This window comes from Tiliqua scincoides, chromosome 2 (assembly GCF_035046505.1).
Source record: "Tiliqua scincoides isolate rTilSci1 chromosome 2, rTilSci1.hap2, whole genome shotgun sequence".
Classification (NCBI taxonomy): Eukaryota; Metazoa; Chordata; class Lepidosauria; order Squamata; family Scincidae; genus Tiliqua; species Tiliqua scincoides.
Genome location: NC_089822.1, coordinates 103,131,224 through 103,157,925, shown reverse-complemented (window position 1 = coordinate 103,157,925; position 26,702 = coordinate 103,131,224). Strand labels below are relative to the sequence as shown.

At 45.0% G+C, this 26,702-nt stretch overlaps 1 protein-coding gene and 1 pseudogene across 1 annotated transcript; one reads left to right on the top strand and one right to left on the bottom strand.

Moving 5' to 3' along the window:
* Positions 1-1,235: 1,235 nt before the first annotated feature.
* C1R (complement C1r) lies at positions 1,236-26,702 on the top strand. Its single transcript, XM_066613652.1, has 11 exons — positions 1,236-1,322; positions 2,662-2,902; positions 3,775-3,967; positions 5,604-5,744; positions 8,526-8,722; positions 10,596-10,743; positions 10,838-10,959; positions 17,223-17,301; positions 18,814-18,951; positions 23,717-23,791; positions 24,166-26,702. Coding segments are annotated over exons 1-11 (2,166 nt in total). The 5' UTR covers positions 1,236-1,320; the 3' UTR covers positions 24,996-26,702.
* Positions 4,266-4,388, bottom strand: LOC136642309 (5S ribosomal RNA; annotated as a pseudogene).

Genomic DNA, 26,702 nt, shown 5'->3' with positions numbered 1-26,702 from the left:
CTTAGGGATGGTAGTAGCTTTGTGTAGTTAATGCAATGTGTAGTTAATGTAGTGGCTGGTGGAGTGCATACGGTTTGGTGGGTCACAGACTGAGTACAGGCTTGGATTTAACCTACCCTGTTTCTGTTGCAACCAAGGTACAAGCATTTTTCAGACATTCAGATAGGGATTGTGCCTATTGTCCCCACCCTGATGCATGTTCAGCAGAAGGTCTAGAAGAGCCTATGTTCGAAGAATCTATATGTACATGCAATAGTGGACCCTCCCTATTCAAGTATCAATGATTGTGTGGATGCAGCCCATGTACATATCATGTGCACATCTAGGCTCTTTTAGACCTCCTGCTAAATGCATGGCGGGGGGGTCAGGATTACAAGGTGAGATCCTGCTCCTCTTCATACATCTTTGAACGTCCTGAAAGGGATAAGTGCTAGGTTGCTCAGTTCAGCTCGACTGGGTTGCTCAGTTCAGCTTGACAGCTTCAAGCTCCATACATTCCCTCAACATCTTTTGCCTGAGAATAGTGACCTTGATGCTAGAAACCTACGTAACAACTGAGCAAAATATGGTGCTGAGAGGAAGGTGGAAGAGGAGACTGCTGAAGTGACATTCACTGGCATACATTTCTGCCCTGCTCGATTCTCATATAACATCAAGTACCACCATCACTGCATCTGGTGAAGAAGATCTTTGCTTAGATGTTTGTATTAAAGTTCATGCTAATACAGGGCTCACATATTAATCTTTAAGGCACAGCAGAAGTGGTGTTGGTGGTAGTGGTAGTCAGGCCTGGGGGGGGGGCAAAATCCCCAGTGCCTGGGCATCCAGAGGGGCCTCTGGAAACAAACAAAATAAACTATACAGTACAAAACGACAGTATAACAAAATAAATTTGGGTACCTCAATCTCAGCCTATCCCGAACTGTGTTTCCACTACAGCTTTAATCTACTTTCAGTGCACTTCTATTACCCCAGGCATTTGGGAAGGGGGCAATCAGGCCTTGGGCCCAACGCCAGCCTTTAGCTGCCCTGATAGTCGTGGAAGTTGCCACATAAGATGTGGTTGTGCTGGAATCTGATTATGAAAAGAGTATCTCACACGATATGGACAGCAGAGGGCAGCAAAATCCAAGCAAAAGAAATCCATTTCTATTGCCCAATTCACTTTTCGCTCTCTCCCTCCCTCTTTCACTCTTAGCATGGTCTGCCTCTACATTACCAAATCACCTTTAGGAGGGCAAAGAGTTGGTTGAGAGCTGTTTGCAACCCCAAGCACAGGCTCCACGATCTGGAGGGAGAGATTAAGTCAAGTCTACGAACATGTGAGTGTTGACAATGTGGGAAAGGGAGAGGTGTGGCATGGACACTTCCTTGGCAAAGAGGGTAGACAAGCGGAGCTTTTCTCTTACCGAGGCTGAGATTCAGTCTTGAAATCTCCCTCAACTACAGTATAGTGCCCGTGATATAAAATGGCACAAGCCTGTGAATGAAGGCTGGTCTCTCTGAAAAGCAGCTATAGGGCTGTGTGTAGCTTGGAGAGAATTGATGTGAAGATGTATCTAAGCGGCCAAACACTTGCTCTTATCCTGAAACCTTGTGATGAGTAGCAGCTACAACTTACCGGCATATGATTTCCATCTCTCAACTAACAGTGCTGCTTAAGACACCCCCCTTTTAAAAATATACCTGACAATAGTCAGTTGTAGATCAAATGCAAGCAGGGTGTCCTGGGAATGGAATAATCTTCTCCCGGGTACAAGCTGCTGTGTGTGGGAAATGCTCAGGGAATTATAAAGAAAATCCAGGGCCTTTTGGCTCAGGGATAATAAAAGGGAAACCAGAAGCCCTGTAAAAGTTTCCCTCTTATATGTAGGCCGCATTGTTGCCTGTTTTCGTCTATGTTGCCACCCCAGACCTCATGACAACCTCTTGCTTAGATGCTGGTTCTAAGGAATTCAAGTCTTTTATTGCTTGTTGACAATCCCCACATCTGTCAGTGTGCTTGCTTGCCCCACACTCATTTTTGGTCTGGAATAAATAGGAATAAGTTTTTAACATAGCAGATCAGTTCTCAGCCCACCCATGGTTCCATCAAAAGATTCAAGGCTTACTTCATTAGCAGAGTGTGTCAGGACTGGTTGCAGGAAGCCCTAAGGAAATTGCTCCCCAAGGACCTCAAGAGAGTTGTTCCATCACCATCACCATCACAGGAAGGCTATGAGCCCAGAGGTGGTGTCAGGGCCCTCAGTGGTTGTCCGATGATGCTGGACCCTTGATGATGGCCCTGCTATGTAGGGTGTGATGCTGGGATTATTACGACATGTGCAGGATTTGGTATTGGGTGCCATATTAAATACAGCTAAGCTTCCTTTAAAACACACACACGCCTGTCTTCTTGGAGTGTAAATAAGGATTAAAAGTATATAGGCAATGCCTGGTAAAGTCTTAGAATCCCAGGAGGAAGCAGGATTTCCAATGGGCTCTAGGGCCACAGCATAGCTCCTTACCACTTCCCATGACTTGCAGAAGCAGAATCAATGTTACAAAATATGCACACTACCTAAGTCTATATCAGTCACCTAATTCAGGTGCCTTTCTGAGGCCGTTGCTCTTCCCTTTCAAGCTGCCTCCTTTTCTCATACGGGCATGTTCTCTTCACAGGTGTCCCTCATTCCTCCTCCTCCTCCTGCAAGGAGCTTTTCTCTTTGGGGTGGTCAGTTCTGCCCCGATCTCAAAGGAACTCCTTTACGGGGAAGTCAAGTCTCCGAATTACCCGAAGCCATACCCAAACAACAACATCAGCACCTGGGACATTGCAGTGCCAAAGGGCTACAGAGTGAGGCTGAATTTCCGGCACTTTGATTTGGAGCCATCGGAGGCCTGCCAGTATGATTACGTCAAGGTTTGTAAACCGAGGGTGGGGTCGTTGGGGTTGAGGAGGAGGTATCTGAAGCCCCCAAAGGTCTATCAATCACCTATTAAAGAGGATCAAAAAAGAGGCTGAATCTCCATATTGTGTGGCAGAGCATTGCTCAGACCGTACACTACAAGCCTCTCTTAGTGTATTGCCCTCTTCCTGATTCATTTTATTTATTTCAGTATTTATATACCACCTTTCTCAAAGAAGTCTTTGAGGCAGGCTTATCAAATGGAGTTTTTACAAGTATTATTCTCTGAGAGAAACCCATAGAACCCTCCAATTCTCCAGATGCTTCCCTTCATAGTGCAGTCACCATCCTGATGGCAGCTCTAGCCTTCCACACTTCCACAGGCAATCCCAAATCAAGCCTCAGTCTGGCTCTCAAGATGTTATCTATTTCCTGCCTGCTGACTCCACGCACTCCACACGCCTTTCCAATTCCTCCACAAGGCTCTGTCAGCTGCGTTCCAGTTGCCCATCCAAGGCCAGATCAAAGTGGATCCTGCTTAGCTTCTTCAAGTAAGGCTTCAGCTCAATCTCCAGACCACACCTCCTGCCCTATCCCTTCCTCTTCTTTGATCCAAAGACCTATTTTAGGTGCAGCCAAGAAGGAATATAGACACACACACCCCACCTTTGAACAGCATTTTTTTGCATCACATACTGGCTTTTCAACTTTTCTCTGTTTCAAAAAGTTTAGTGAACTCCTGCAACCCACACACAGTTACTCCTCTTCAAGAAATGTAAGCCCACAACCCCCTAAGACATGTAGTTCCTGGGTCTTGGCCAATGAACTCCACACATTCTAATGCTTTCTTCTCCTCTTCTTTCTGCCACTGATGGACTTTTGGCAGATCACAGCAGATAAGAAAGACTTGGGCAGGTACTGTGGCCGGCTCGGCTCAACCGCAGGCAACCATCCTGGAGGCAGAGTGTTTACGTCCATTGGGAATCGAATGCGTCTGTTCTTCTCCTCTGATTTCTCCAACGAGGAAAATGGCAACATTGTCTCCTACAAGGGTTTCTCAGCCTATTATCATGCTGTGGGTGAGTCTCAAATCTCCTTATCCAGAAAGAGCACACGGAGATGATACAAATATTACTAGCCTAACTCTAAGCAGAGGCCTTCTTGCAGCCATCATGGAAGAAATTTGAGTAGTGCCCCAAGTGACAGCAATGGGCAGAAACTAAGGAAATTGTCCCCTTTGTTCCAGGCACTCAGGTTCAGCTAGTTGGAGCAGACAGACAAGGAGGTAGAAGCTGTCTCCATAGTCTGAGGGAGAGCAGCAGATGTGGCAACTTTGGTTGTGGTTGGCAACCTTCAGTCTCGAAAGATTCTGGTACAAGCCTACAGCACCCGGTATTCCCAGGTGGTCTCCCATCCAAGTACTAACCAGGCCTGACCCTGCTTAGCTTCCAAGATCAGACGAGATCGGGCATGTGCAGGGTAACAGTTATGGCAGATGTTTGCATAGGATTAGTTCTCTGGGATCACTGCTTCATGATGCAGCATGGGAGAGGGGTGGGATTAAGAGTCCCAAGGCCAGCACATTCATGAGGTCACCTGAAGCGGTTGCTTCAGACAACAGGTTGGGGGGGGTCGCACATCTCTGTCTGCCAGCTTGTCTCCACCGCCACTACTCCTACTCCCTGGTTTGGAAAAGGGAGGCAGACCAGAAGAGGAAATGTGGAAGGGAGGAGAGTGTTGAGCTAGAATTTGCCAGTCTCTGCTCCTTATCCATTACAGGTTACAAGCCATGATGTGTATGTGCAACCTCCTGATTTTAGAAATGGGCTATGTCAGATGCAAGGGAGGGCACCAGGATGCAGGTCTCTTGTTATCTGGTGTGCTCCCTGGGGCATTTGGTGGGCTGCTGTGAGATACAGGAAGCTGGACTACATGGGCCTATGGCCTGATCCAGTGGGGCTGTTCTTATGTTCTTATGTCCAGACTGGCACACCATTGGGTAAGGGGGGCAGCATTTGGCATGCTGCCTCAGGCATCAAGAGGTCTTGGGCCAGCCCTGAAAAGTCCATAGCTAATTCCCCCATTCTCAAATTGAATACAGTTCACTCGTCTGACTAGCAGTCCTGTTGCACAGTATGTAAAGAATCTCGCACTCTTGGTTCAAGCCCTACAGTACCTTGACACAGTTTGCCTGTAAAAAATGGGGGGGGGGGGGGTTTGGCACAACCTGAATCTCCTTTCTCCATTTTCATTTTCAAATTAGTTAAAATACTAAAATCACAGCTATAAGACAAAATATTTCAGCTATCTAACTGCTGAGATATACCAAAGGTTTCTTAAGTCTTAATTAGCCCTCTCCCATCCAGACTCTAGAGTTCAGAAACAGGGTATACTTTAAAATGCTTATGTTTGCTGTTTAATAATCAAACACTGTAAAAAAAAATGTTTAAAATGCTTTTCAACCTTAAAGCCTTGCACTATGAAACATTTTCATTTTTTGCTTTCCTGATACCCAAACCAACACTCGTTATTTGCATCAACCATGAGCCATAGCAATGTCCGCATTCAAAACATATGAAATATACAGTTAACCACACTGCATAATTTCCTGTGCTATATCCCAAACTTCCAAATAGCAGAGGCACCTTTCCCCCCCCATTAACTGGAAGTGTGCTTTACTTTTATACCCATGACTCTGGACATGGAAATTCTCAGATTTGGACGAGTGTGCCCGTGGGAATGATGTTGATGATGATGGACCTCGGTGCCAGCATCTCTGCCACAACTATATCGGAGGCTACTTCTGCTCTTGCCACCCTGGCTACCAACTCCAGAGTGACCAGCATTCCTGTCAAGGTGAGAGGTCAAGCACCTACCACAGAAAGCAGAGGGCTGGGGAGAACAGGAAATGAGTGTAGCATAGTGCCTGTGAGACGAAGGTGCCAGGAGGTGCCTGTTCAAGCCCAGACTCAAAAAGCAGACTTGGGCAAGCCACTGTGTCTCGGCTTCAGGGCCCAATCCTATACAGACAAGGAAAACGGCTCCTGAGACGGGAAGTGATTGAGATGTATAAAATTATACAGGGGGTGGAAAGAGTGGATAGAGGGATAGAGTGGATAGAGTGGCAGATGCGCTTCAATGTCAGTAAGTGTAAGGTCATGCACATTGGGGCAAAAAATCAAAACTTTAGATATAGGCTGATGGGATATAGGGCAGGAGGTCTGGTCTAGAGGGTAGAGCCTCCGTCTGCCTGAAGATAACATCCACAAAGTCGCCAGTTCGAGGCCACCGGCACCGTGTGACCTTGGAGCAGCTGACAAGCTGAAGCCGAGCAATTCCATCTGCTCTGAGCGTGGGAGGATGGAGGCCAGAATGTGAAGCCAGATCGGAATGAAACACCTTGAATGTAGTCGTTCTTGAAAGAAAGAACCTTCTTTGAAATTGTAAAAATCCCTATTTAATAGGGATTTAATAAAGCCTGCCTATGTAAACCGCCTTGAATAAAGTCTTGAATAAAGACCAAGAAAGGCGGTATATAAATACCTGTTATTATTATATTATTATTATTATGGGTTCTGAGCTGTCTGTGACAGATCAGGAGAGAGATCTTGGGGTGGTGGTGAACAGGTCGATGAAAGTATTGACCCAATGTGCGGCGGCAGTGAAGAAGGCCAATTCTATGCTTGGGATCATTAGGAAGGGTATTGAGAACAAAACGGCTAATATTATAATGCCGTTGTACAAATCTATGGTAAGGCCACACCTGGAGTATTGTGTCCAGTTCTGGTCGCTGCAGCTCAAAAAAGACATAGTGGAAATGGAAAAGGTGCAAAGGAGAGCGACTAAGATGATTACGGGGCTGGGGCATCTTCCTTATGAGGAAAGGCTACGGCGTTTGGGCCTCTTCAGCCTAGAAAAGAGATGCCTGAGGGGGGACATGATTGAGACATACAAAATTATGCAGGGGATGGACAGAGTGGATAGAGATATGCTCTTTACACTCTCACATAACACCAGAACCAGGGGACATCCACTAAAATTGAGTGTTGGGAGAGTTAGAACAGACAAGAGAAAATATTTCTTTACTCAGCGTGAGGTTGGTCTGTGGAACTCCTTACCACAGGATGTGGTGACGGCATCTGGCCTAGACGCCTTTAAAAGGGGATTGGACAAGTTTCTGGAGGAAAAATCCATTATGAGGTACAAGCCATGATGTGTATGCGCAACCTCCTGATTTTAGAAATGGGCTATGTCAGAAGGCTAGATGCAAGGGAGGGCACCAGGATGAGGTCTCTTGTTATCTGGTGTGCTCCCTGGGGCATTTGGTGGGCCGCTGTGAGATACAGGAAGCTGGACTAGATGGGCCTATGGCCTGATCCAGTGGGGCTGTTCTTATGTTCTTATGTTCTTATGGATGTTCTTTTACACCTGAACCAGGGGACATCCACTAAAATTGAGTATTATTAGAGTTAGAACAGACAAAAGAAAATACTTCTTTAACTAGCGTGTAATTAGGTTGTGGAACTCCTTGCCACAGGATTTGGTGATGGTATCTGGCCTGGATGCCTTTAAAGGGGGATTGGACAGATATATGGTGGAAAAGTCCATCACAGGTTATAAAAAATGATGGGCATGTGCAACCTCTTGATTTCAGAAGCAGGCGACCTCAGAATGCTAGGTGCAAGAGAGCAACAACAGGATGCAGCTTTCTTGTTGTCTTGTGTATTCCCTGAGACATCTGGTGGACCACTGTGAGATACAGGAAGCTGGACTAGATGGGCCTTTGGCCTGACCCACCAGGGCACTTATGCTCTTAGGTTCTTATGTTATAACTTTCCAGCGCTGATGCAGCTGTGCCAACAGGGTGTGCACTACATCCTGCAGCAGTCACTGAGACCTCCTCAAGGTAAGGGAACATTTGTCCCCTTACCCCAGGTCTGCATTGTGGCGGTATTGGTGGTGGAAAGTTGGATAGGATTGGACCTTCTGTCTCCCATCTGCAATATGCGGATTATACTGGTTGTCCTTTTAATGGTAATGCAATTATTACTGTGTTAATGTATGCGACTGCATACATTAACACTGTAAGTGCGGTATAAATGCTAAATATTACCATTAGTTAACTAATGCTTCACACAGAAGACAATTCAATGAGTATGAGTGACCCCATAACCACCTTAGAGCCAATCCTATGCCTGTCTAGTCAGAAGTAAATGCCATTAGAGTCAATGGAGCTTACTCCTGGGTAAGTGAGGATAGGATTGCAGCCTTAAATGCCCTGATTGTGTTTACACCATTAGTCTGAGCAGTTAATGGATGATAAATTGTGAACTTTTCCTAAACTTGCAGTCTTGTGTTTCTGGGTTTAATGGGAACTGTAATCTGTGTTAGAAATTGGGAGTACAGAACAGGTGTGAAAGTACATGCTGGAATCTATTTGTTACCAGTAAGAGAAACAATAAAATAATAAAAAAAAAACACTCGTACAAATGTTGACAAATGGGGAGAATTCTCAACTTGTTGCCATTTGTCCAGTGAGGCATTTACTTAGATCCAATCTGCCCCCCAAATGAGTGCACTGCCTAGTGCAATGTCCCTGGCTTTCCGTAAATCTTCTCTTGATTCCTTACTCCGCAGCCGAGTGCAGCAATGAACTCTTCACAGAGCATTCTGGGTATCTGATCAGCCCAGGCTATCCTGATCCCTACCCACCTAATCTGCAGTGTAACTACAGCATTCGAGTAGAGGCGGGGCTGCAAATCATCCTCAAGTTCCTGGAACCCTTTGAAATTGATGATCACCAGCAAGTCCACTGCCCTTACGACCAGCTGAAGGTATTGCACACAGATCAAGTTACCCCTGTTTAGGGCTATAGAACTCAACCTGCTTCCCTGTAATGGCTCATAAATAAGAATAAGATGAAGCTTCAAGTGTCCCGGCATCCCTGAAATCTGTCCTTCAGGTGTCTGATTCTCAAGGTACACAATAAAGAGGCTCTTGTACTTTCCTTGGAATTATTTCTGAAATATATACAGAATATTGTCTCATATGCCCAGAATATTGGCCCATTCTCCATCTGTGACCAAGATCAAGATCACATTCTTGTTTTTTCACACACAATCTGCTCTTAACTGGCCCTTGGGATCATACTAAGGGGACTTTCAGAGGAAAATGGTGGCTGCCTATGGACAGAGAAACAGTTGTGAACCTAGCCCCTGTGCCGTCCCAGGGCAGAGGACTGCAACATGCTGCCCCGCCCAGGAGACCTACCCAGTCATATGGAACCTTGTGCACTCTGAAAGCCTTCTGAGGCCTCCAGAACACCTTTAAACAGTACTTCTGGTTTTCGTTGAAAAACTGGAAGTATTGTTTAATGGTGCTCCAGAGGCTTCCACAGGCTTTCAGAGTGCCCGGAAGCACAGCTCAGAGGCCTCCCCAGCTCATGGAATGGCTCCAGAGGGCGGGCGGAGGTAGTGGTGGTTGTGGGTGTGGCAGTACTGCCCCCTCAGGCCCCACAAGTGTGGGGCCTGAGTCTTTTGACCCAACCTCCCCAAGACCTCTACTGCAGAGAAATTCATCCGAAATCTATCAGAATTCATCAGGTTTTCTCCTGCCCTCCTGGAAAATTGCAGACTTTGCCTCCACCCTGCCACTTTCTCCACCTGAAAATTTGGTGGACAAAATGGGAGGGTCATCTTAGATCAGCCATTTTCAACCACTGTGCCATGGCACACTGGTGTGCCGCGAGTGGTCCACAGATGTGCCACAGGAATTTGGGGGAAGGTAATTTATTAATAGGGCCAATTGGAGATGTGAGCCCCCACTGGCAGCATGGTGTGCCTTGTCAATTGTCAAAAACCTGGTAGTGTGCCTTGGCAATTTCAGTGCCTTGTCAGTGTGCCATGAGATGAAAAAGGTTGAAAATCACTGTCTTAGATCAATTTATTTCAGGTTCTTCATGTTCAACTTATTTCTCAAGAGTACTCTTAGAACCTTTGACATGTATTTTTAAAAGGGGAAAGAAGGAGAAAATACACATGCGTGCACAGGTGTGCACACACCAAAAGGAATTATAGAGAGTCTGTGTGGTGAGCAAGTATACCAACAGTTGTTTGGCTAACTAAAGCATTCTGAGCAGATTCCAGATGTTATCAAATGTTTGTAAAGCTGGTTTTTGTAAGTGATCTGCTCCTCTGAAATTAAGTTCCTGTTTCCACCACACAAGTTTGGATTTCCAGGTGGACTTTCAAAGCTTGCTGGCATTTGGCAATAAGTGCAGTAAGTGCAGTACAGTGGGAAACCGAGCTGCTGAGAGCCAGCCAATGCCTGTGCTTTTGAACAATAATACTGTATAGCCATTTTATTAAGTTCATGAACAAGAAGAGCTCACAGTTAAATCAATTTGCTTAGCCACTCCTGGTGAGCCTTTCCCAGTATCATATAGAACAATCAAGCTCTTGCTTGCTTATTGCTAAATAAATTTAGCTTAACAAGAACTATGGGGACCAATGGATGGATACATTAGTTGTGGTTTTTTTTTTGTTTTTTTTTTTTTTTTGTGGCATCAACTTACTGGTTTCCTGAATGGTATTAAAGCCATTCAGCAGACATGTCTGTTGGACTGACTTGATGAGGTGAAGGAGGCAACCGTCTTGAGGTGTGAATTCTGGTATCTGCAACACCCAAATATCTTCTGTTGCTTACCAGATCCGGGCTGGAACAGAAAAGATTGGTGAGTTCTGTGGCACAGTGTCTCCAGGGACCATCGAAACCAACAGCTCTTCGGTGGATATCCTCTTCCTCACAGACGAATCAGGATTCAGCCATGGATGGAAGATCAAGTACAGGACAGAGAGTAATGCATTCCACCAAACTACAATTGAACAGTGGTAGTCACTCATCTTCAAGATGCTTCATTCCTTGCTTCCTTCCTCTTTTGCCCTCAATAGGAATCCGGTGTCCACAACCTGTGCCAAAGGATGAATTCACTGTCATCAAAGACCCTCAGCCCCTGTACCAATTCCGAGACTACTTCATTGTCAACTGCAAGACAGGATATAAATTGATGGAGGTAAGTCCCATATCTTTGACTTCTCCATTATTGTATCTCTGTGTTGTTCTGCATCCTGATCAGGCGAGGTGAAGGCAGTGGTGTCACTAAGGGGGTGCAGACCACACTGGGGTGCATGATACCACTAGTGGCCAAAATTGTGAAAACTATATATGAATAATATTTATGAATAATACCATCAAGTTATATATCATTCATAACTTAATGAATTCAGTGAAACAAATTGCATATTTTTCCATATTCTTTCTAAAGCTATAGCCAAATAACCAGAAAAGGAAAACACAACTACCTTATGTAACAAAATGTGGATTTCTTTAACTCACAACTGACCAATGAGACTGATTGTTCCAAGAGCAATGAAGTGCTATTATGACAGAGCAGGAAACCAATAAGGTGTTAGCATGGGTCAGCTCTCATTTCCATGTTTCAGAACTAATACTAGAACTCTTATTAAGTTGTGTGAGTCCAAGTTGTCCACTTTTTTTGTTTGTTTGTTGATTTGTTGGGAGACCCAGTGGCGTAGCTAGGAAGGGGCAGAGAGGGCGATTTGCCCTAGGTACCAACTTTGGGGAGGGGTGACATCACAAGTTACCAAAATAGCTAAAATCAAGATGGTTAGGAAGAATACCATCATGCTATATACCATTGGATGTGGAATTTACAGCAGAATGTAATGAAAAAAATGGGAGTGAAATGTCACCATTCTATTAAAAGTTATGGCCAAAAAACAAAAATGCATGGAGCCCTGTGGAAAGTGAAACTGAGCCCGGTTGTGTGTTTACTCGCGAGTAGGTGAACTTGCCTTCATCCATCAGAAAGGGCAAGTTGAGAGGAATCCAACAACACCAGAAGAGTCCCGATCCGATGAATGTAGCCACCCAAAACACCCTAGAACAGCAGTTTTCAAACTCTCAAGGAGTCCTTGTGGGGGTGAGGAGGGAGGCAGCAGGGGTGAGGTGAAGGTGACAACGTAATCCCTAGGATTGCATCACTCAGGAGGGCTGCAGGGACTGGGATGTACGCACTAGTCCCTGCAGCAGTGGTGTGGGTGTGTGGGGAGCCTGCGCGAGCGTCTCCAGGTCTCCCCAGCCTGCAGAAAGTGAAAGTGGAGCAATTGCACTCCACTTCTGCAAAACCAGATCACAGGATTGCTCCACTTTCACTTACTGTATGCTGGGGGGCCCTGCAGACGCTCACGCAGGGCTCCCTGCATACCCACAACACTGCTGCAGGGACTGGTGAGCACATCCCAGGCCCTGCAGCTGCCTTCCCCCCTACTCTCACCCCTTAAGGGGGCAGAGGCCAGGGCCTTCAGGCTGGGGCATCATGACGCCCCAGTCTGAATATCACTGCCCTAGAAGAAAGTCCCTCCCTCCAAGCTGATGAATATATTAAGCCCTATGGAAAGTGAAACTAAGCGTTTACTCACAAGTAGGCATTACTTGCAAGTAAGCAAACATGCCTTGGCTTGTGGTGATGCAGGCTGGTGAAGGCCCTGGGCCAAGCAAAACCAAGTCATTAAAAGTTAAATCATTTAGCAGTTAATGGGAAAATGTATAAAGGCTTAATAATGTTCAGCATAAACAAATATTGGCAATAAGGTAATTAAACAAATTAGGCTCACATGTTTAATTTAAAGCCATGAAGCCACTCATGCTAACAGACCAAATGTTTAACAGAGCAAATGTTATGCCATGTATGTATGTGTGTGTATGTAGCCATTATGCTAAAACTAAACATTTTATGTTTACTTATGTTAATAATGTTAATGCAATGTTATGGGTGAATTAGCTAAGAAATAAGGAAAATGATGCTTAAAACATATGAAATCCACTTTGTCTGAAGAAGTCTGAAAGTGAAACAGAGACAAGCTGTAAATCAAGGGCTGCTAAGCTGTCAAAGTTGAGATAAGATTGTGAGCTTCAAAGGAGTTAGAGGCTGGAATGTCCAGTTGTCAAATTTAATTGATATAATAAATGAAGCTAGGCTGAACAGATTAAGTTTCATTTAGAAATACAAGCTTTAATGTTAGAACAACTAAACAGAGAATCAAAAAGAAATATTCAATGCATTTATTTTCTGGCCATTATTATTATTCATTTCGTGTCATGACTTTTACTATCTCTCAGTCTCACCTACCTCACAGGGTTGTTGTGAGGACAAAATAAGGGGAGGACCCATGCACACTACCCTGGGCTCCTTAGAGGATGGGTGGTATAAAAATGTGGAAAAATAATTATGTCGTAGGGGGATGACAAAAATTTATGGGCCCCGGGTGTCAAACAACCTAGCTACGCCACTGGGGAGACCTGTACTGTTATAAAATAAAATAAATAACTGAAATTAATGGGAGTTACACCAACCCTAGGCTGTGCTTATGATATTGTCATTTGTGTGTATGTTATTGTAATCTGGTCCAGGCTGAGGTCCACATCAGAGAGGTCAAGCAATGAGCTCTCGCGCTGGATGATGCAAACCCTAGTGACGCTTCTGGATGAAGTGTTCCTTGGAAGCCTGTGCCTTAACTATCAGACAACTTTTGATGGAGTTTACAAAACATTAGTGAGGGCCACTGGTGTAGCTGGGGGGCGGGGCACTAAGTTTTGCAGGGAGCCTCCATGCAGCGTGCAAGCGGCCCCTCTCCCTCCCCTTGGGAGCCATTCACCTTGCACGCTGCAGTGAGGCTCCCTGCAAAACTTAGTGCTCTGCCCCCCCTCTAGCTATGCCAGTGGTGAGGGCAGCCAAGACTGAAGGCCCCTCTTTTGTGTTTGCTAATGACTGTTTACTTCCCAGTCAGGTTTAAATCTGTGGTGGGTCTTGGAATTTCCCCCAAAAAGAAAGGCAAAGTTTCTCCTAAGCCAGCCAGCTTTAATGTGTGGGTGGGATTGCTCTGCAGACCTCTTTTGTAAGGCCTGTGGGACCTGATGCTTGTACACAAGCTGCCCAAACAAAATGCTGGGAGACTGGTCTGGATCATGTTCACCTGGCATGTACTTAGTTCATCATGTTCATGTGCGTATAAAACACATAATAGGCAACAGCTTTTCCTTTTACATCTTCCAGTCTCTCTCATAGGAACAGGTTAAGATGCATATCAGTGCACAAGAAATCTTTTTGAATCTTCCAACAAATAAGTCTCTTTCCCCAAACACAAGACAGAGTAGCCCTGTGCGTCAGAATTTGATTAAAGGGAGACATAAATTTGGTGATTGCACAATTTTTGGTTGATTACTGACCAGCCTAAAGAAGAAAGGGGGGGAGGGGAGTGGAAATAACTGTGTAACCGATAAACAAGGCTTAATGTAACCCACAGCTCAGTCCTGATACTTGTTTTGAATGTCAGGACTCGGCTCTGTTATCATCTAGTGTCGATGGCAAGTTCCTCTGAGCATGTACAAAGTGCCAAAATAATTCCTCTGCCACTTCACCCACCCCCATAAATAAGATAAGGTTGATCAGTTGTCAAAGACGGAGGCTGCAGCAATCTTGAAGCAGACTTGAACTCTAGAGTCAAACCAGACTCTGGTTAATTGAACATCAAGTTATGGGGCTTTGCTTGAGTGAATAACAACCTAGTTCTCTTGTTAAACATGCTGTACTTTTCTATATTCTCAAGTGTGATTTGCCTTTCTTTAGCCCCCTAACATTTGAGTGAATGAATCAGGCCTTCATTGCTTCACTTCATCACACTCCTGAGCATCTCAGCATGCATTTCAATCACCTCTGTGGTTGGATTTAATTTAAGTGATAAGCTGTTAGCCTGGAGTAGGGAATCTGATATCAAATGCAATGTGACTGAAATATCTTGCATCCAAGGAAACAAAAAATAGAAGCTTGCAGGGTTTTTAAAACAAAAACAGGCATGAGAGGGAGAAGCAAAATACATAACCAACATCATATCTGATTTTGGCCCTAGCAACTTCTATTTTTTTTTTTTTTTTAAGAATCAGCTATTATTTTTGCTTCTTTGCAAAGAGGAGAAATCACCAGGCTATTGATCCTGCACCTGAAGAGGCACTTTTGAATATATTTTCATTTTTGCAGCATTTATTACCTTGTAGCCCAAGGTAGCCCAATCCTATTCAGGGCCAGTGCAAGGGATGCAAGGCCACCAGCACATTGGCTGTTGCATTCAACACACTGTTCGAGGGCGAGTGGCCAGGTGAAAGAGGTAAGACACCTCTGTGTCGCCACTGAAGTCCCATAAGACTCTTTAGATATACACCAGCTTTTTTGCTAGCGTTGCCCTAAGGAGCCTGCTTGGGGCATGATTGGCCGAGAACAGAAGTTTGGGGTATGGCAGATGCAAGAGCCACCATGACCTGCTCCATCCCACCCTAATCCCTTCCCCTCCATTCAGTGGCGTAGCTAATGATTGTGTACCCCGTTTCCAAGTTTCAAATGATGATTCCAAGTTTCAAATGAAGTGAAGTCACACCCAGGCTTTTAAAAAAGTGAAAATGGGAGAAAATCAACCTGCTCCCCCAAGCAGCTCACTGACCACTTGCTTTGCCACCTCCCCACAGGCTCTCCCATATTAACATTTTATTGATTCCCTGCTGAATCATAACAACACACAATTAGCTCTCGGAACAATCAGTCTCACTGGTCAGTTTTGAGTTTAAAAAGTCCAATATTTGTTACGTAATGCAGTTGTGTTTTTATTTTCTGGTTATTTGGCAATAACTTTTGATAGAATAGAGATATTTCAACATGGTTTGTTTCACTGTATTCCACATTAAATTCTGCATCAAATGGTGTACAACATGACAGTATTATTCAAAAATACCAAGGTTTTCACAATTTTGGCCGCTAGTGTCAAGTTCAGGATGTTGCCCCCCCTAAAGCTGGTTGCTCAGTGCAGTTGCTACCCACCTGCACCACCTTAGCTACGCCATTGCCTCCACTGGCAGAGCCCCACCAGTAGCCACTCTGCATGGTTCTGCTGGTGGTATGTGACTTTCTAGTTGTTGCACCCACGGAAGTTCTGCACAGACCAGTGGAAAGGCTGCCGTGCCAGCAGTATATGATGGTATGTCAGTGCAACGGGCCTGTAGGATTGGGCCCTTGGTTATCTCCTTCTTCAGGACAGTTAGTGGGTTCTTTAAAAATATTTTTATATTTTTTGCATACAGAAAAAAGCATAAAAAGAAAACATGTACAAAACAAAAACTGTGATGCAAATACATGATAACAAAAAACCATTAAAAATTGCACAACTAAAGGCTTTCATGTGGTGAGTTCAAAAAAAAAACAAACAAGGATACATGGGCTATCAAACATAAATGTTACTTAACTTGCACACTTCACAAACTTAAAAATGTTTTTTCATGAGATTGATTCCAAATAGACTCATGTATGTCCAATCATCATTGGCACTGATATGTCATTGGCTTAAAAATTTATATTTGCGCAACATTAGAAAACTGAAAGACATCCAGCCATATCTCGTTGGTATTTTGTGAATGTGTGATTTGGTGCCTGTGGAAAAACTGAACTATCAGATGCAATTCCTCTCCAAGGAATTAACTACACCTGAAGTGTTCCATGATGACTGGTATCACTTTTTCCCCTCATTGAGATGAATCACATTGTAATGCGACCCCCTGCAAAATATGCTGTTGTTGATATATTCTACCCAATTGTTCTTCCTTTTGGATATTATTTCTTTTCTTTATAATCTGCAGTACTTAAAACTGTTTATTTCTGATGTGCAGTCTTCTGTATTTTGGAATTCCCCCCCCCCCAAGTGAAATTGTACTTCTACTGTTTATAAAATACGAACATAAGAACAGCCCCACTGGATCAGGTCATAGGTCCATCTAGTCCAGCTTCCTGTATCTCACAGCAGCCCACCAAATGCCCCAGGGAGCACACCAGATAACAAGAGACCTCATGCTGGTGCCCTCCCTTGCATCTGGCATTCTAACGTAGCCCATTTCTAAAATCAGGAAGTTGCACATACACATCATGGCTTGTAACGGGTAATGGATTTTTCTTCCAGAAACTTGTCCAATCCCCTTTTAAAAGTGTCCAGGCCAGATGCCATCACCACATCCTGTGGCAAGGAGTTCCACAGACCAACCACACGCTGAGTAAAGAAAATCAAAGTTGAAAGTTTTAAAAAGGAAATCAGCTATTTGTATTGAACAAATAAGTGGAATACAATAATAGAGAAACCACTTACAATATATAAAGGGCAGAGGCAGGGTGCTTATTTACATCAGCAGATGTCCAGTTCTCTACTGTTTGGATCTATACAGGGTGATGAGCAGCTGAGATCCTTCACCGCTGTCTGCCAAGATGATGGCACCTGGCACCGCCCCATGCCCCGGTGTGCAAGTGAGTTGCTACCTGCTCCCCGTTATTGCCTGCAGGGCTGATTCTTCCGTGAAGCAAAATGAGTCAGATTCTGACCACCATCGGAGAGCAAGAAGATTCCAGTGCTTTTTTCTATACTCAAGTGGGTGGGTTGCAGGTGGCATTTGGATTTCCTGCTCAAAGTTCCAAAATATCTTGGGCTGGCACTGGACCCAAGATCTGGTGCTTGTCATACACACCTAGTTCCACTTGTGGCTACTACAGGGTTGGGAGCTGCCAAAATCAGAGCTGGGTGTGAGCACCCTGTGAACCACCCATGGGGTGATGTGCTTTCAACTCTGTCCACAGAAGCACCCCATTGGCTTCTCCTGGGCCAGCAGGAATATAAATGCTTTCAGATTGGACGGGAATGTTGCCTGAGCCTCAAGCAGCCTGGTTGCACCTGACCTGGCTCCCCAGGTCTTGCTTCCACAGATCTTGCTCCCACAAATCCAACTTTACATATTGCTTTCTCCTTGGGTCTGCTGATGGCCTAATACTTAGAGTGCTGCCACCACTAGGTTTTATATCTAACAGTTCTGAGAGTGGAGCCAAACCACCAACGACACTCAGATTCAAATCCTAACCAAGTTTCCGGCACTGGCATAGCTGTGCCAATGGGATGTGTGTCGCATCCTGCAGTTGGGTGGCACTCATGGAGGCCCCCTCAAATAAGAGAATGTTTGTTCCCTTACCTTGGAGCTGCATTGTCCTTATGTTGATGCTGGAAAGTGGTCAGGATTGCACCCTCAATTGCATGACTGTCCTGTTGATGATTTTTTAAAATAAAATGCAGCCTCAGAGGCCATGATTGAGAACAGGAAGAGTGGCAGTGGGGAAAAGGGTTCCTTAAACCTTTGAGTCCCTGCCCTTTCTTTGCTCAGAATCTCACCCTCCTCAATCTTTGTGCTATGACCCTCCTGATCTTTGTGCTATGGAGGAAAGCACATGTGGATCCCAGATCTTCCTCCACACAGGTGGGAGAGCAGAGGAGGGGTTTGATTTTGAGAGGACAAGTGACCAGAGATTGTCGTCAACATTGCAGTGTTGGGAACATATCGTGATTCCCCATGGTTGTTAACTACAGCTTGTCCAGGGCTGGTCTTAGGAACTGTGGGGTCCAATTGGAAACATTTTTTTTGTGGGTTCACAGCCAAGGCCTGTAGAATCTTAGAGATAGAAATAAAATTTATTATAGACTTTATATCTCTATGGGAGAATGGAAAGCAATCAAAAGGTGTGCTTAAAAAGTGCATGTGAGTTAATGGACCAATATGGTGTTGTGTGTGTGCTTGACAAGACTAGCATGGGGGGCAGGGGGCTTAGGCAGGCGCCCAGTTTGAAGCAAATGGTTCCATTGATTCAAAGCTGGTCCTGGCCTTGTCTAGCAGCCACCAAATGCTTCTGCCAGAGCTGGACTCTGATGTTTCCTGGAGGATTCCTGAAAGCAGACCGTCCTTTCCTTCTTCCTGCTTAATGTGTTTTCTCTTGTAGTTGTCAACTGCGGAAAGCCAAAAGCCCTGACCAATGGGGCCTTTGATTACGTGTCCCAGCAAAACGATGAGTACCAGTCAGTTGTCAAGTACCGCTGCAAGGAACCCTATTACCACCTCGTCAGCAATACTGGGAAAGGTGAGTCCTGGCAATGATCTCTACTGTTTGATCCCATTCCCATTGAGCTTTGATCCCATTCCTGCCTGTTCTTGGAGCACTTGGAGCGCAATTCTCCCTCCATTCCCTGAAGACCTTTTCAGCAACGTGTAGAGCACTGGTTCTCAACCTGTGGTCTGCGGGCCACAGGTGGTTCGCAAGGCCCTGAGAAGTAGTCTGCGAAATTTCAGGGGGAAAAATAACCTTTGATCACTTCCACTGTCTCGCCAAGCAGTCTCCCACATACAACCAAAGAGGAAGGAGAACAGACTGCCCACAGCCACTGAAGTGTCAGCTGTGGCTGTGAGTGGTCCATTCTCTCTTCTCTCTGATAGGCCATGGGGAAGTGCTTGGGAGATGGACACCAAAGATGGCAGAGACCAGACCACCCGCAGCCACATTGTGATCCACAATGGTTCTGGTTTTTGCCTCAGTGGTCTGCAGGCTGTAAAGATTTGGAACCATTGCTGTAGAGCAGGGGTCTCTAAACTTTTTGGCCGAAGGGCCACATCAAATATCTGGCATGGTGTTGAGGGCCAGAAAAAGAAATTAAATATAAAATTTAAATAAATACTTTAGAGATGGAACAGTTGCCTTGCAAAAATTTGGTTTTTATTTATTTATTATTTGTTTGTTTTTCATATTTTTATACTGCCCTTCCTTCAAGGAGCTCAGGGTGGTCTACATGGTTCCTTCCCTTCTTTTGTCCTCACAACAATCCTGTGAGGTATGTAAGGCTGAGAGACGGTGACTGGCCCAAGGTCACCCAGAAAGCTTCATGGCTAAGCAGGGATTTGAACCTGGTTCTTCCAGGTCCTAAATATCCATCCACACTGCATGGAGCTTTAGGGACAGGTTACATGGTACAAGAAGCATGTGATTGTCAATCACATATTTTTTTTCTCCCCCCTTATAACTGCTGTGGTAATGAGGAAAGGAGGAAACTCTATCCAGAATGGAACAACTGCTTGGCAATTGGGTATGCTTTAGCTGTTTGCCTCCATCACAATCTTAATCTAGATTGGGCCATTCCAGAATTGCTATTGCCCAGGAAGTGAACTCCCACTAATCAGTTGCCTCACCAAATAACTGTACATCTCCCTGTTTGCACAAGCAGAGTAAAGGGTCTGATGGCCAAAGTACAGTGTCTGCTGGGCCATTTTATTGATTTCTATTCTTAAAATAGCTCTGGAGTGGGATGCAAAATGTGGCAAAATGGTGGGGGTTAGGAAGGCTTTAGCTCTTTGCCCCTTTGTGGTTTGCATTATCCTGATGATGTGTCACCCTCCACATTATTTTTACTAGAAAAGAAGCCTTCCATTTTCTAATTAAAGTAGCACAGCAAGTGAGCAGGGAGGGAAGGAGGGAGGGTAGCTGACCTGTTCTGCTTTCAGTGCATTTCTGGATGGAAGGCACTCCTGCAATGCAAATGTAGTCAATGTGCATTGCTCAGGGTAGGGGGGCAACAAGTGCGGGCACCTGCTTCTGTGTTGGACCCAAAGGTTTCCTTTCTCCTTTGGAAGGCCTTCTTCCCCAGCAGGAAGGAAACCTTCAGATACAACCCTCTACTGTTCATGCCTTGTTCATAAGCTCTTCTTGTAAGACAAGTACAGAAAGCTTTTGCTTTACTGAAACACACAACAATCACAGATAGCCATGTTTGTCCATTAAAAATATTCTAGGAGCCAAGGCACAGTACTAGTGCCTTCCTTGGAATCCAATATCATCCGTTTTGTGAGTGAGCTTTCAGCAAATTGGGGCATGATAAAAGAAGCCCCAAGTTGTGCAGTTTGTAACCGTCCAGATGGGGATGCAGCAGGTTTTGCACAGGCTGAGTTAGCTTCACCTCTGCTAGGTGTGAGATAGATTTTAGCTTGCATGGAGGGCTACAGAGAAACAGTGATTGAGGTAAAGAAAGAAAACATGGACAAGGGGAGGCACAGCTATTTTTGTGCCTTATTCCCAGTAGCCCTTGGTACAAACACACCCATTGCAGTATCTAAGATTTGCACTTGAAAAAGTGAGATCGAAGCAAGCACAAGCCTCATTTCCTCTGTCTGCCTAGCAACCTCTCTCCCCTGCCTGATTCCTTCATCTCCCACATCATCTCTTTCTCCCTTCCCTCCCTCCCTCTCTCCCTCCCTCCCTCCTTCTCTCTCTCTCTCTCTCTCTCACGCTCACACACACATTCACACACACAAAGAGAGCGCGCTTTGGAAACTCATTTTATTCCTTTGGCCATTTGAAAGAGCCAATGCATTTCTATGGTCATTCTGCACTATTTGTTTGAGTGCAAACGTTCTTTCATCTCTCCTCCTTTCCTCCCCCTCCTTTATTTCACAGTCCTGATCTGCCTATCCTAACTGAGGAGTTGAAATTGTGTCTATGAATGAAATGAGGAATTTATGTGAATGATTATGAAAATCAAATCACACTGGGGAAATGGTATTTACAGGATGCAATCTAGGATTAAGTCTCATTGAACACAGGAGTTATTTCTTAGCAAACATCATATTGGGTTATAATGAATTCCTAGATTAGTTCCTCCCTAACAGACAGAATAGTGAAAAGGTGATAATTTTCTACCCTTGACTCTATGTTTACCATAGAGCAAAGATTCCAAATAGTTTTAGTAATTAAATACGTGAGTTAGAGGTGTTTTTTTCTGGATTGAGTGGTCTGGAATACCTGATTGTTATCTTGAGCGGTGTCTACCTTTATATATTCAAAATTATACATTTTCTCTCTCTCTCTCTCTCATTCTTTTAAACACACAGCATTCTCTTATTTTCCTTTGCTATCCCATTGTAAGTCATGTCATGAGTTGCAGGTCTTATCTAGTTACTTGGTGTTGCTCTCAGGTTTGCACACTGTGTTCAATGTATCAAAGAAAATAATGTACTAACTTGAATTTTTCAACATCGTTTGTGCTTGGGACATTAAAACATTTTTTGACTGGGGGGCTTCAAGCCCAATTCCTGACCTGCCTTGCACCCAGGGCTGCAGTGGCACCAAAATGGCTGCCGCTGCATCCTGAGAATGCTGGGCAGTTGCTGGCAGCTCCTGACATCTCCTGGGGGGGGGGGGGAGAGACATTTGTAAAAGGTAGGTAGGAAAGGGAAGGTAAAAAGCCCCACAGTGGGGTTACTCGACTCTATTTAACCAGCACAGACTAAAGCAGCCTCGTGTTGGGCTGAGCGGTCCAATGCAGGGTTATGGATCCAGCGGAGTTGAGCTTAGTGGACTCTGCCCAACCCTACTTCTGAATCCAACATTGTATACTGTACTTTTCAAAGTCACAGGCCCATCATTTCTCTCTGTCTTTTTTCCCCTTCAAAATATCCGCATTGCAAGTTAAGACAAAAAGCTGGGAAAGAGAAACCTGGCATGTTTTCCTTCAGATGGTTTAGAATCCTTGATACATAAAAGCTCAGGGCTTGCAGTTACAAGTCCCTACTCTTCAATTTGATGGGCAGGGAGGGAAATCAAGTGCCAGAGTGCCAATAACATTCAGAACCAGCCGTCCATCATACACCTCTCCTGTTCCCTTTGCAATACCTGCCAACACAAGACCAGGGCAAGGGGCATGTATAACAAAATACCTTCATGCTTGGATATGTCACTCTGTCTCAGGCAGTCTGTATAAGTAGATGGACCACTGCTTTTTAATCTCTCCCATGTTTATTTTTTGTTTCATGGGTGAATGTTCTTGTCAGTGCAGCCTTCTCAGAAACATGGATTGTCTGCTTTCTGATCAAGTGTCTTAGGTTCCTTTGCTCAGAGATATTTTGAATTTAATTCCAGGTAGGAACATGTACCCCAAGATGGGCCTGCATTGCTGCTCCCCTAAATCTGCACAGCAGAGAATATTCATCATGGGGCAAATGCAGCCTGCACTTTCTGCACAAACCAAAGTGTGACATCAGTAAGGGATTGATTCCCCCGTGTTAAATCATACATGCATTGTCAGAAAACCTCTCAGGAGCTGTTTTTCTGTTACCACTCAGGCAGCCCAATCCTACTCAGTGCTGGTGCAAGAGGGCTGCATGGCCCGTACCATATCCAGTGCTGAAACCGATCAGGCCGGAGGTCTCTTCAGGGTAAGGGATGTTCCCTTACCCCATGTCGAGACCCAGTCTTCCCAATGGGCTACTTGGATCTGTGCCAGCTAAATCACTGGCACAAGTCCAGGTAGCCTCATATAGGGCTTTCAGGCCTGGGACAGAAGTTAGGATATGTTGGGGCCTCTTCTGCCATCGCCACCCCTCCCAGACCTGAACCACCCCTTCTCTGTTATCCCCCAACCCAAAACACCCTCTCCCTGCCTCCGTTCCACCTGCCCCTGTGCTGTATTGGTTGGCCTGGATTCAGCACTGGAAGGATAGCGCAGGCTTTCCTGCTGGTGCTTCCTGCTTGCAATTTGTTGCAAACATGTTTTATGCCAGTATTGGATTGGGCCATAAATTAAGAACAGGAGAAAAATTCCAACCCTGCAGGCGTGCCCTGACTAACAGCCCAGTTGTACCAGTGGGGCGTGCACGGCTTCCTGTGGTGGGGAGGTAGTCACAGAGGCCTCCTCAAGGTATGGGAACATTTGTTCCCTTACCTTAGGGCTGCACTGTGGCTGCACTGGTGCTGAAAAGTTGGATAGGATTGGGCCCTTAGTTGGAAGAAACTCCACATGTTTAATCAAGTGTACTTTCTGAACCCTTCTCTGCAAACATTTTTTCCCATTCTTCTCCCTCAGATACATATTCGTGCTCTGCTGAGGGCTCCTGGAAGAATCAAGATGACCATGAGGAGATTCCATTATGCTTACCAGGTAGATAAGCAGACCCCATGTGCCACCCTCAACTTCTGCTTTCCCCATCCTGTCTCTACAATTGGAAATAACCTCTGCAAAGAAGCAGCTGAGATGGGGAGCCAAAGCTGAGGTCACAGCTGTGATAACAGGAGGAATGTTGTCTGTAAACCAGTCAGGAGGCATACAGCAGAGGCATGAGGGAGGTGAAAAGCAGTTAGGGGGACAGTTTTGGGCTAGCTGGGCTAATAAAGAACAAAAGGAAAAATAGATTGCATTGGGAGGGTCTGAAATGTTGTTATGAAATACTGAAAGGATAAAGAGAACAAAGGTGCACATGAAGAGCAAGGAGACAGGGACACATCAATCTTTCTGAGCATTATCTCTCTTTGCAGTGTGTGGGAAGCCGGAAAATCCCGTCTCAAACATCCAGCGGATTATTGGCGGCAGTGTAGCAAAGAATGGTAGCTTCCCATGGCAAGCAATGACTGTGATAGCTGGAAATGGGCGTGCAGGTGGGGCATTGCTGGGAGACCGCTGGATCCTGACAGCTGCCCACACAGTGTACCCCAAAGGGCAAGCAGATCTTGGGGTGAACTACAGCCTTGACAATCTGACTAAGGCAGCTGAAGTCTTCCTGGGCCACACAGTGGTGACCGAACTGCACAAGCTGAGCCATCGGCCTGTCCGCAGGTTGTTTGTACATCCAAAGTACAACCCAGTGGACGAGCACAACTTTGATGGAGACATTGCACTCCTTGAGCTGATAGAACCGGTGCCCCTCGGCCATAATCTGCTGCCCATCTGCCTCCCAGACCCAGAGAACGAAAACTTCTACGTTAAAGGATGGATGGGCTATGCCAGCGGCTTTGGAGTAGAAAAGAATATCCTTGCTGACCGGCTGAAGTATGCGCAGTTGCCAGTAGCTGACCGAGCATTGTGCGAGAACTGGTTGCAAGGGAAGAAGATTAATCGGATGGACCCTTACTTCACAGAAAACATGTTTTGTGCGGGTTCTCCTCATGAAGGGAAAGACACCTGTCAGGGGGACAGTGGGGGAGCCTTCACTGTGCGCGACCCAGAGACTGAGCGCTGGGTGGCCACAGGCATTGTGTCTTGGGGCATTGACTGTGGCAAAGGGTATGGCTTTTACACCAAAGTAGTCAACTACCTGGATTGGATCAAGGGCATTGTGGGGAAAGATTGGGTCTCAATGACTTACTGAGAATTGGATTCCTAATACCTAGAGGAGTTTGTTTCCAGTTAGTAAGATAGGGTTACAGCCCAAGTCTTACTAAACAATGGACTTACTTCTGAGTAAATAACAGTTTCCAAACATCTCTACACCTTATCAGAGAAGTAAAATGAGTATAAGGTGCATTACAAGTTAATGAATGAAAACTACCAAAACATTTTTGGAAAGAAACGGCAGCACTGATGTATTCTTTTTCATTCTCTTTTAAGTTGCATACCAGAATGACAATCAGCTTTAAAAAAAAGCACTTAGTAATGTCTTAACTAATTGGTCCAGTATTAACACACACCCTTGGTTAACTAACACTTAACAAGTAAACCAATTAAAGCTTGCAGCCCTAGTTTTTCAAGGTTATAAGTGGACACATTACTCATGACAGGCCAGGATGGACAGCTTCAGTATCCTTTGCTTTCCAAAGAGTGACTGTGAGAATAAAGCATAGTTGGGTACATCATTAGCAGCCCAGTCCCCAATTATCAAGCTCTCAGATAAGCTAGCAGTAAGGGCTTTGCCTTGAGTTGCCAACTGATGAGGGGAGTTGCCAACTGCTGATCTTGTGCCTTCAAAGGCAGCTTGCTTCCAACAAATCAGCAAGTGAAGCTGTTCAGGCATGGAGACACATAGTTAAACGTGCTTACTCTGAACAGTATGTGCGCAACAAGCTGCTGGTTTAATCACAGCCCAAGGAGCCGGTCAAAAGTTGGCAACCCTCATTCTCTCTTACAGGACATGTCTACCTCGGCATGCCCAGGCTGTTAACATTCAATTTCCAGGAGTGGTTTTGAGTATAGAACATCTTTCACAACTTTTGAAATCATGTTTTTCCTCTTGTGAGTTGAAAAATATGACCACACCTTGATTAAAATTTGGTAGGGGTACACAAGAGCAAGAGAAAATTGTTTTATAGGTCAGATTTGGAACATCAAGCATACAGTCCTTGTGTAGAGAAATCAAGCCTTATATTGGCTTTTTAATTACCCAAAGCTTAATTGGTCTGTTTAGGTCCACGCTTCTTCCAGAATCGGATGATTATTTACAATTCTCCAAAGGCAATGCACCGTTAGCCATTTTTTTGTTTATGTTTTCATCACGCAACTGCTGTACCAGGATAGCAGGTGCTTTTGTGGGGCAGATACCTGCTCTTGTCTGATCTCGGAAGCTAAGCAGGGTCAGGCCTGGTTAGTACTTGGATGGGAGACCGCCTGGGAATACCGGGTGCTGTAGGCTTCTACCATAGTCTTTCGAGATTGAAGGTTGCCAACCAACCAACCATGTACCAGGATAAAAAAAATGATAGTGAAATACCCTTAGCGATACTCTTAATGATGCAATGATGCAATTCGCATGTCTGCAACCTGCCCTGCTATTGGTTGTGCCACCTCTGAAATGCTCTGCAACGAATGCACCTACAGTATCTAACTATAATCTGCTTACAGTATATCACTTCACAACAACGACATTCTGCATATATTAAAATCACTCTGGCACAAAACATGGTGCTTTATTTTGTGATTCCCCCAACACTATTTTGTTTTGTTTCTGTCATCTCGGCATAGAGAGTGAGCCATGCTTTCCCAGCATTCTGTCACCTGTGAGTGTGAACAAAACTCAGAATGAAGAGGCATGGAAATGCAGACTGAGTTTCTCAGTACTTTGGGTCTTCAGGAGCAGGGAGCA

Coding starts and splice junctions, on each gene's coding strand:
- C1R (XM_066613652.1), top strand. Junction 8,723..10,595: donor GCCCTTACGACCAGCTGAAG/GTATTGCACACA, acceptor GTTGCTTACCAG/ATCCGGGCTGGAACAGAAAA. Junction 17,302..18,813: donor CCCCATGCCCCGGTGTGCAA/GTGAGTTGCTAC, acceptor TTTCTCTTGTAG/TTGTCAACTGCGGAAAGCCA.